At 61.0% G+C, this 10,315-nt stretch overlaps 1 protein-coding gene across 1 annotated transcript; it reads left to right on the top strand.

Moving 5' to 3' along the window:
* Positions 1-936: 936 nt before the first annotated feature.
* On the top strand, positions 937-9,591 carry MESD (mesoderm development LRP chaperone). Its single transcript, XM_002721472.5, has 3 exons — positions 937-1,201; positions 6,354-6,586; positions 8,517-9,591. The coding sequence occupies exons 1-3, from the start codon at positions 989-991 to the stop codon at positions 8,773-8,775; spliced, it is 705 nt and encodes a 234-aa protein (XP_002721518.1). The 5' UTR covers positions 937-988; the 3' UTR covers positions 8,776-9,591.
* Positions 9,592-10,315: the final 724 nt, after the last annotated feature.

Raw genomic sequence — 10,315 nt, forward strand, 5'->3', positions numbered from 1 at the left:
GATTGAAGCTATTTCAGCCGGCGCCGCGGCTCACTAGGCTAATCCTCCGCCTTGCGGCGCCGGCACACCGGGTTCTAGTCCCGGTCGGGGCGCCGGATTCTGTCCCGGTTGCCCCTCTTCCAGGCCAGCTCTCTGCTGTGGCCAGGGAGTGCAGTGGAGGATGGCCCAAGTGCTTGGGCCCTGCACCCCATGGGAGACCAGGAGAAGCACCTGGCTCCTGCCATCGGATCAGCGCGGTGCGCCGGCCGCAGCGCGCCGGCCGCGGAGGCCATTGGAGGGTGAACCAATGGCAAAAAGGAAGACCTTTCTCTCTGTCTCTCTCTCACTGTCCACTCTGCCTGTCAAAATAAATAAATAAGTAAATAAATTAAAAAAAAAAAAGATTGAAGCTATTTTAAAAAAATGCGAAATGTAATGGTTTCAGGAGCGGTTTTTCAGGTTGAGGGGTGACAGCATTGTTGACAGCCGCGTGCAGGACAGCCAGGGCCTGGCCTATTGACGACCTCCTGAAAAACAGCTGCTCCACCTGCCACTGACTTCCCTGGAGGCTGCGGGAGGCCGCGGGCCAGGGTCAGACACCCAGCAAGGCTCTTCAGCTTCCAGCTCCGATTCATTCCGGAGGAGGTGTCGCGGGACGCCCTGAGGGGACTTCTGGCCCCAGCCTGTGCGTCAGAGGAAGAACAGCTTCTAAAAGAGCAGCCCGGGGCCGGCCCAGCCAGGAAGACAACCTCCGCCAGCCCGGGCAGGAGGAGGCGGGGGCGGCGCCCGAGGGGCGGGGCCACGGCGCGGGGGCGGGGCTTCCGCAGGCGGGGCCGCAGGAAACGGCCCGGGGCGGGGCCCGGCAGGCTGGCGAAGGTCGGGAGGCGGGGCCGCAGGGACGGCGCCCGCAGAGGCGGTCCCCGGAAGTCGGCGGCCGGGGGCGGGGCCGGGAGGCGCGCGCCGGTCACGTGCCGGCGGCGGCGGCGTCGCGCTGCGCCGCGCGGCGAAGATGGCGGCCTCCAGCTGGGCTCGCAAGGCCGTGGTCCTGCTTTGTGCGTCCGACCTGCTGCTGCTGTTGCTGCTGCTGCCGCCGCCGAGAGCCTCCGCGGCCGAGGGCCCGGCGGGGACACCTGGCGAGGCTAGTGCCCCTCCTCGGAAGAAGAAGAAAGACATCCGCGATTACAATGACGCGGACATGGCGCGGCTCCTGGAGCAGTGGGAGGTCCGCCTTGCGCGCGCCCGCCGGGCCTTCGCGTCTCCCTCTGACCCCTTCCCCGCTGCGTCTGGGACCCTTCTGGCTCGTATCCTGGGTTTTTCTAAGCCTCTAACCTCTCGTGGCGGGAGTCCCACCGCCGCTCACCCTCCTTGTTTCGCATACCCTGCGCATCCGGGCCCAGGCCTCTCATCCCAGGGCCAGTCCTCCGGCCACGCCAGTCCCTGGTCGCCCCTGATCGGGGAGCCCTGCAAAGCGAGAGAGAGGCCTTGGGCACCCTCTGCCTCCCTCCCTCCCCGCACCCCCAGTCTCCCGGGTGCTGGGTTGCTGCGATGACCGTTCTCGGGAGGGGTCTCCCCGCTTTCTTCCAGCTCCTGTCTCCCAAATCCGTCTAATTTCAGACTTCCCGTATGCTGCGTGTCCCTGCTGGGGGTTTTGTAGCTTTTATGGGCGAGCTTAGGAGGTGGAGAAGTGTACGTGGGCCCGGGGCTCTCCGTCCTGCACCTCACTTTTTTTTTTTGCTTAATGGAACCAGGACTTGTCTGGGGGAGTTTTCTGGCTTGTTTCTTGGAGACGCTGGAGTTTGCAGACATGGCGGGGGGAGGGGGGGGGCGTGTAGTAAGTTTTTGAGGTCAGGTTCACTGGCCCAGAACCACGTGGAGGCCTTTTTCCTTTCCAAAGGTGGTTGTCCTGCCCGAGTGATTGCTGGCTGGGGCTGGAGTCGGAGGGTGGACTGGGCAGGGCAGCTCCTCTGTGAGCTTCGGCTTTCCTTTGGAATGAAGGGATCTTGGTGATCAGGGCTGATGGTCCTTACTCGGGTTGCTTCTGTGTCGAGGAGGTGGTAGAACTTGCAGGAGTGAATTTAAGATTCCGCGTGTGGCCGGCGCCGCGGCTCACTAGGCTAATCCTCCACCTTGCGGCGCCGGCACACCGGGTTCTAGTCCCGGTCGGAGCGCCGGATTCTGTCTCAGTTTCCCCTCTTCCAGGCCAGCTCTCTGCTGTGGCCCGGGAGTGCAGTGGAGGATGGCCCAAGTGCTTGGGCCCTGCACCCCATGGGAGACCAGGAGAAGCACCTGGCTCCTGCCATCGGATCAGCGCGGTGTGCCGGCCGCGGCGGCCATTGGAGGGTGAACCAACGGCAAAGGAAGATCTTTCTCTCTGTCTCTCTCTCTCTCACTGTCCACTCTGCCTGTCCAAAAAAAAAAAAAAAAAACACTCCGCGTGATGCGTTTGGAGCTCGCAGACCTGTGTTTGCACGTTCACCTGCAGTAGATGGGGCGACTGGGGCAGGTGGGAGTGGCTGCACACCACCAGTGGGAGCTGGCCCATTGACGTCTCTCTTGTCTTTTTTTTTTTTTTTTAAGATTTTATTTATTTATTTGAGAGGTAGAGTTACAGACAGTGAGAGAGAGAGAGACACAGAGAGAGAAAGGTCTTCTGACCGCCAGTTCACTCCCCCAAATTGCTGCAATGGCCGGAGCTGCGCCGATCCGAAGCCAGGAGCTTCTTCCCGGTCTCCCACATGGATGCAGGGGCCCAAGGACTTGGACCATCTTCCCCTGCTTTCCCAGGCCATAGCAGAGAGCGGGATGGGAAGAGGAGCAGCCGGGACTAGAACTGGCACCCCTATGGGTCAGATTCTGTCCCTTGACTTTGAAGCCTGTTCCGTGAGCCATTTCGCTCGGCTCCCCCAAACATTGGTGAGCCGAAGTGCGGATGAAAGGTAGCGAGGAAAACCTGGCGCAAGGCAGAAGCTGCAGGGGTACGTGGAGGGAGCAGTGGGAGAGGTGGGTGCTCTTGACAGCCTGTGGGTTGTGAGCAGTAAGGCCACAGCGTGCGCCCGAAGGACGGCTCTGAGTTCAGCGCTGTCTGCTCCTCCAGTGTCTGCAGAGCCAGCTGGCATCCCGCTGTGTGAGCCCTGCAGGCGCGCCCTTCCCCGCAGGGGGGCACATCCATCTCGGGGCTCTTTTTCCCAGGAAGCAGTTGAAACCACGCCCTTTCTTCCCGGCTGGCGTGAGAACCGTTGCCTCCCATGTGTGGAGAGAGGCGAGAACGCCTTCTGCGAAGTTAGTACTAATGCCCAGCCCAGCCCGTCTGTGTGCGAGGATCACAGGCAGGGGGAGATGTGGAGCCAGAAGTGTGGGTTTGCGCTTCAACTGCAGCGTGAGCGCTTCTGAGACAGTCAGCCCCACCAGCCTCAGCCTCAGTGTAGTCAGCAGAACCTTGTGGGGGGTTCTGAGTGCAGACAGTAAAGTGCCTGCCACATCGCACAGCTGCTCCGTCGTGGTGTTGTCGTCAGAGACCCTCGTGGGGAGAAGAGGGACCGGGAGCTCAGCTTTGTGGTGGGGAAGCCAGCTGACAGTGCCAGGCTGCCGGGGCTGAGGATGGGCTTGTGGGCAGCACGGCCTAGGTGAAGACCAGAGGTTGCCCGTACACCGCGGGCCCCTGTGTTGATGCAGGACTGCCCAGTTCACCTGCATCTGTACGGTTTTCTTTTTTTTCCTCCTGTCACTGAAATACACACAGGCATGAAACGAAAATCCTGTGTGCACTGGACTTGGGTTCTTGAATCATGTTTTTGTTAGAACAAGTGCTGCTGATGATCCACTGAGTTGCTTTCATGACCGGATCAGTTTAGAAAACATAAAGGCTGGGGTTGGGGCGGCGTAGCAGGTAAAGCCGCCGCCCACAACGCCTGCATCCCGTATGAGCGCCAGTTCCTGTCCCGGCTGCTCCACTTCTGATCCTGCTCCCATCTAATAGCCTGGGGAAAGCAGTGGAAGATGGCCCAAGTCCTTGGGCCCCTGCCATCCACATGGGAGACCTGGAAGAAGCTCCTGGCTCCCAGCTTCAGTCTGGCCCAGTCCCAGCTGTTGCGGCCATTTGGGGAATGAACCAGTGGATGGAAGATCTCTCTATCTCTTTATCCCTCTGTAACTCTGACTTTCAAGTAAATAAATCTTTTATATATCTATATAGCTCTATTTATAAATGCTGTGAGGTCCCTAGCTAACCAGAAGTTGCGGTTTGCTTTAAGGAGACCATAGCAGATGTTTGGGAGAAGTTGGACAAAATGAGGACAGAAACAGCATGGAAAGCTGACAATGAGGAGTGCTTTAGATTTCTGTAGGGAGACTGGGGTTGGAGGCCAGGTGCCAGGAGCCTGGCCGCTGAGCGCCCTCTGGGCTTAAATCCCCTGAACACGCCCTAGAGGGGAGGCTGTGTTGGGACCCCTGCGCCCTGTTATTCTCAGATGGCTCAATGGCTTGCCCAAGGCCACACAGCTCAATGGTAGAACGGGGACCTGAGCCCAGAGCCACCTAACCGCACAGTCCCTGCCGCGTCTGCGGGCGCTGTTAGCGACCCCTTCAAAGCAGAGAGAGGCAGATACGGATTGGGGGGGGGGCGGAGTTGCGAGGGCTGGGGACGCTGGGGAGGCTGCTGTGTTCTGCTGTTCGGTTTGCGGCCGGGGTCCCGGGGCCAGGGCAGTGAGGACTGTGGCCAGGGTGGCGTGGCTGGTTGTGTCGCGTGGAAGCGGGATCCGGGTCTCAGCACTGTGCCCCACCTCCAAGCACTGCTTAGTCTTTCTGTGAAGATTTCTAGCAGTGCGTGTCACCGGGGTCTCGAGCCCTGGCCCGTCAGGGGGCCAAGTAAGAGGGACGTAGCCTTGTTTGATTTTGGCTGCTTTGTCAGGAGTGGCCTCACGGAGTCACAGCTCTGGTACCGCGTGCAGTTCGCCCACGCGGCGCGCACCTCGGGGTGTTGGGAGACTCGTACAGCCCGGACCACATGAGACAGTCTCAGATTTCAGAGTTTCAGGCCCCGGAAAGGAAACCCTCAGCGCTGTTCCCACATCTCCTCCTAGCCTCCAGGCCCCCTAGGCAACGCTCGTCTGTTTTCTGTCTGTTCTGGATTCTTCCATAAAGGCAGTGTGGACGACGGAGTCTGCCTGGCTGCTTTCACCTAGCGGAGTGTTTTCAAGGTTCATGTGCAGTAATTCATTTCTTACCGCTGTCGCCTTACTCCAAGGAGCCAGGGTCCATGGTTTCAGAACCCGGTTATCTAGATATTTCTTACCTGTCAGTATTTATCCATCTGTTTATACCTGTGTGGACTCAGTGGATCCTTTTTATTAGGTGGTTATAGTCATTACTGTTGTTTGCGGTGGTGCTCAAGTTATTCCAGGCTGGGCCCTGAGGGCTGCTGGGAGGTGGCTCCTGGGTGGGTCTGACACGTTCCAGTTCTTTGCGCATCTTCCTGCTCTCTGCTGCGGGGGGTATTTGGGGGGTTCCAGGCTCCTGTTCTCATGGCTGGGATTCGCCTTTTCTCCAAGGAACTCTACTCTCTTAAGTCTTCATCCAGGCATCCATTCACCTGCGTGTTTATTATGAAAACCACGAGATGGCTCTTGTACCTGCACAGGGCGCGTCCTTCCTCCTTGGGTGCTGGTAACTTCCTTCCCCGAACTCACTCTCTCCAAGGTTTCCCCTCTGCACTAAGTGTAGACTGCTTGGAAGCTCATTTCCACATTGCTAGCTCATCCCGCCGGGAAAAGCAAACGTTACTAGAGTTGGGTGTTTCCTACAGTCCTAACACAGGTGCAGTGGGGTTATGGACAGGCAGGTGTTGAGCTCAGCGAGTTCTGAGAGATGGATTCGTCTGTGGAATGCACACCCTGTCAGAATACCCACCGTTTCCAACCCCAGAGAGGTCTCTCGGTTGCTTGGGATTCCCTTCCCAGAGACCACCACTGTTCTACTTGGTCATCCTCGGTTTGTTCGCCTGCTCTTGACCTTTACGCACATGGGGTTGTGTATTGCACTGGTGCGTGTGTCTGTCCGTAGTTTTGAGTTCTGCATGTGTCAGCTTGTCCCTCGTTGCTGGCTGGTGTTTATTGTGCACCTTCCCAGAGGGACCCTTTCCACGCGCTGCCTCACTGGGCAGATTCCCAGAGGAGGGACGAGGAGCCACGGGGACTCTGGGTGCTGGGGAGCCGGGGGTGACTGCAGGTCCTCATTTCTGCCTGGAACTTGGACTCCACTCAGAGGCCACGAGAGCGGGACGCGGTAACAGGGCAGATACGTCGTCGGGGCTGGGGGGTTGCCTGTCCGTTGAAGAATGAGCTTCTGACTGTGGTTTGATGCTTCCCCTGTCGTGGTAGAAAGATGATGACATTGAGGAAGGGGATCTTCCAGAGCACAAGAGACCCTCGGCGCCTGTGGACTTCTCAAAGATAGACCCGGGCAAGCCCGAGAGCATCCTGAAGATGACCAAGAAGGGGAAGACCCTCATGATGTTCGTCACCGTGTCCGGGAGCCCCACGGAGAAGGAGACCGAGGAGATCACCAGCCTCTGGCAGGGCAGTCTCTTCAACGCCAACTACGACGTCCAGAGGTGAGCCCCGCGGGGAGGAGGGGGGCAGTGCCGGGCTGCCGAGAGACCCCGCGGTGGGGGGGCAGTGCCGGGCTGCCGAGAGACCCCGCGGTGGGGGGGCAGTGCCGGGCTGCCGAGAGACCCCGCGGTGGGGGGGCAGTGCCGGGCTGCCGAGAGACCCCGCGGTGGGGGGGCAGTGCCGGGCTGCCAAGAGACCCCGCGGTGGGGGGGCAGTGCTGGGCTGCCGAGAGACCCCGCGGGTGGGCAGTGCCTGGGCTGCCGAGAGACCCCACGGTGGGACAGTGCTGGGCTGCCGAGAGACCCCGCGGGTGGGACAGTGCCGGGCTGCCGAGAGACCCCGCGGGTGGGCAGTGCCCGGGCTGCCTAGAGACCCCGCGGGTGGGCAGTGCCGGGCTGCCGAGAGACCCCCATGGTGGGACAGCACCCGGGCTGCCGAAAGACCCCGCGGGTGGGCAGTGCCCGGGCTGCCGAGAGACCCCACGGTGGGACAGTGCCCAGGCTGCCGAGAGACCCTACAGTGGGGTAGTACCTGGGCCTGCCGAGAGACCCCACGGTGGGACAGTGCCCAGGTCTGCCGAGAGACCCCATGGTATCCTGGGCCTGCTGGCCGTCTTGCCCAGGGCCCGGGCCTTTCCTAGCTCTGATCTCTTCATCCAGTTCCTTGTTCTTTAAAGGATGTGTCCCCTGGCCGAGGCAGGGAGGTGGGCGGCTCTCTCAGCCTAAGCCCTTGTGGCTGTAGCGTTGATTTCAGGTGTACAGAGTGTAAGCGCCTCACTGGAGCACGAGGTGGCTACACTTTAGCCGTTGTGAGCAGCTGCGCTCCTTGGACCAGGCTGCTGACAAGGACTGAAGCAGTGGCCCTCACAAGCCATGTGAGGAAATGCCCCCCCTGCCCGTAGCAGCAGGGCTGCCCTCTGGGGGTCTTCCGCTCTTAGTTTAGGCTGGGCGACAGGATGGAGCCCTCAGAGACCGTTGGGCCTGCAGAGCTGTGTCACATGAACAGACGCATGAGAGCAGGTGGTGTTCCGGTGGTGCTGGCCCTGAAGCCCCCAGGTCTCTGGGGAAGGGGAGCACTGTCAGCTGCAGATGAGATATGTGGTGCAGCCCCTCCGGAAGGGAAGGGCCACGCCCCCTGGTCACCTTGGTGGTCCCCGATCCCCCCCCCCCCCCACTTTGCTTCCAAGGGGCCTGTGGAGTGTGGCCAGGCCGGCCACTGGCAGTCATCCTCTGGGCGAGCTGAGTGCCCTTTGCCAGGAAGGGCGTCTTTGATCTTGACCTACTAAGCCAGTGGCTCTTAGGCTTGCTCAGCAGGAGTTTTTATCTAGTACACTTTAACAGAATGCTTCCAGTGAAGCAGATACAGTGGGAGCTGCCGCCTTGCCTCCCAGCCTTGAGCCCCTGTGCAGCCTCCCAAGGAGCTTCCCCTCTCTCTGTCTCTGTCTCTCTCGGTTTTTATTTGTTTATTTGAGAGCCAGAGCGGGACTCCCTGAATGCCCACAACAGCCAGGGCTCGGTGGGGTAGGACCTGGAAGCCAGCTCCGTGTGGGTGGCAGGGACCCAGCGCCTGAGCCCCACTGCCGCCTTCCAGGCTGCAGGCTGGCAGGAAGCTGGCGATGGGAACTGAAGCCGGTCCCTCCTGCGTGGGACACGGGGTGTAACTGCCGGGCCATACACCTGCACCTGCGAGCGCTTCTCCAGCCGGAGCAGCCGCTGAACCCACGGCAGTGTCTGCTTCTGCTCTGGGCTGAGCGGGAAGTTCAGTGGATGTCAGTAGATACTAGGCCTTGGGAAACAGTTTTAGTTTGTGTCCTGTATCCGTGGAGAATTCGGAATCAGCCTTTTTCGTTCTGTGGGTCAGGTGCTACAGAGTTGCTCAGAGCTGCTGGCCACTGGCAGCGCGCGTGCTCACGGTGTCACTGTGTCCGTCCAGGTTCATCGTGGGCTCAGACCGCGCCATCTTCATGCTGCGGGACGGCGGTTACGCCTGGGAGATCAAGGACTTCCTCGTCAGCCAAGACAGGTGCGCCGACGTCACGCTGGAGGGGCAGGTGTATCCTGGCAAAGGAGGAGGGGACAAGGAGAAAAACAGAACAAAGCAGGACAAGGGGAGAAAGAAGAAAGAAGGAGAGCCGAAGGCCCGGGCCTCCAAGGATGACAATCGAGCCCGGAGTAAGAGGGAGGACTTGTGACAGGCGGCGCTGGCGCTCTGCGGAGCAGCGGGCGGCGCGTGGCTGGGCGGGAGCCGGCTCAAGGTACCAGCCTCGCCCCTGCAGAAGGGGTCTGCCGCACGCCCCGGGTGCGGTCAGCGTGAGATCCCCGCCCAGCCGCGTCAGGGGGACAGCGGTGTTGCGTTCTCATCAGCGTTGGACACAGGATTCACGGTGTCTGCACAGTCACCTTCCCCAGGAACTCGGCTGCGGCCCGTCCCCGTTCCGCCCGCCGGGTCGTGGCTGGGGGCCGCCACCTCCTTCGGTACCCCGCTGGGTCCCTGTCCCTTTTCTAGTCACTAACGAGGCAAGCTGGTGAGGTGGGTGACGGACCCGAGTCAGCCTGTGAGACCCGCTGCGGGGGCTGGGCAGGGGCTGTGGTGGGGGAGCCTGGGGCCCGCAGGAAGTGCAGGCAGCGGAAGCCCATGTCGCCTGTGCTCTGAGGCTCACTAGAGAGACCTCTCGGTGCTGGCGTGGACGGTCACTCATCGGCCATGGTCACGGTCATGGTGACGGTCACAGTCACGGTCACAGAGTCCTCGGCGGGGCGGGGTGGGGCCCGCTCACCTCACTCACAGTGTTCCTCAAGGCTGAAGTGCCTGGTGCGCGGTGTTGCTGTGCGGTACCAACGCGACGGCTGCTCCGCGTGGCTGCCTCCGCTGCCCCCTGCTGGAGTCCACTCCGAATAGGAGAGCATTTGTACACAGGTGTCGTTTTTAAAATCTACAGTTCTTTGGGGAAAAAAAAGAAAAAAACTTGAGTGGTGCTTTTAAGGAATTAAAAATACTCGCTCATGCACATGGTTAGGAGCCGCTGTCTGAATGAACGCCACAGCCGGGGTCTCTGCCCCGCTCTTGGCTCTTGGCTTCCTGGCCCGGTGGGATCTGCCATCCGCCTCAGGTGGTGTCGTGGGCGTGGTTTGGCCTCGGGGCACCTGCTTCCCCTTACTTTGGCAGCCACTCCCTTCCCCCTTGGGGGCCGAGGCTGTGGGATCCGGGCCTTCCGTTAGGCCCCGTCAGAGCTAGTACTGGGTGTGTTTGCGCCTCTTCGGGAAGGTAACTTCTTGTTTCTTCTGCATTTCCACCCGGGAGGGGTGAGGCTGCCACCGTCCTGCCCCTCCGAGGACAGCCGAGGGAGAAGGCGGCCAGGTCCCGGGCTGGCCAGATCTGCAACTCGCTCTGTCCCTGCTTAGAGCGCTCTGTTGAGTGTGTCCTGTGTGACCATATGGCCCAGGATGGGGCAACAGGTGAGCCTCCTGATCCCACAGAAGGGAGCTGAGCCTCACCCTGCTCGGACGCCATCCACGTCGGAACACCCGGGGCTCGGCGTCTCGGGGCTCACAGGCGGTGAGCAGCCACGTGCGCCAGAGTGTGCTGAGCGCCTGTCCGGTGCCGCTGGTCTCCATCTCCCATCAGCTCCCCTTCCGGGGACACCTGCAGTCCGAGGTCCTGGCCGCCTCTGGACAGGAGCAGCTTCACCCGCACTCTGCCACCTCCTGGGCCCAGGCCCGTGCCCCAGGTGG

Source organism: Oryctolagus cuniculus, chromosome 12 (assembly GCF_964237555.1).
Source record: "Oryctolagus cuniculus chromosome 12, mOryCun1.1, whole genome shotgun sequence".
Lineage (NCBI taxonomy): Eukaryota > Metazoa > Chordata > Mammalia > Lagomorpha > Leporidae > Oryctolagus > Oryctolagus cuniculus.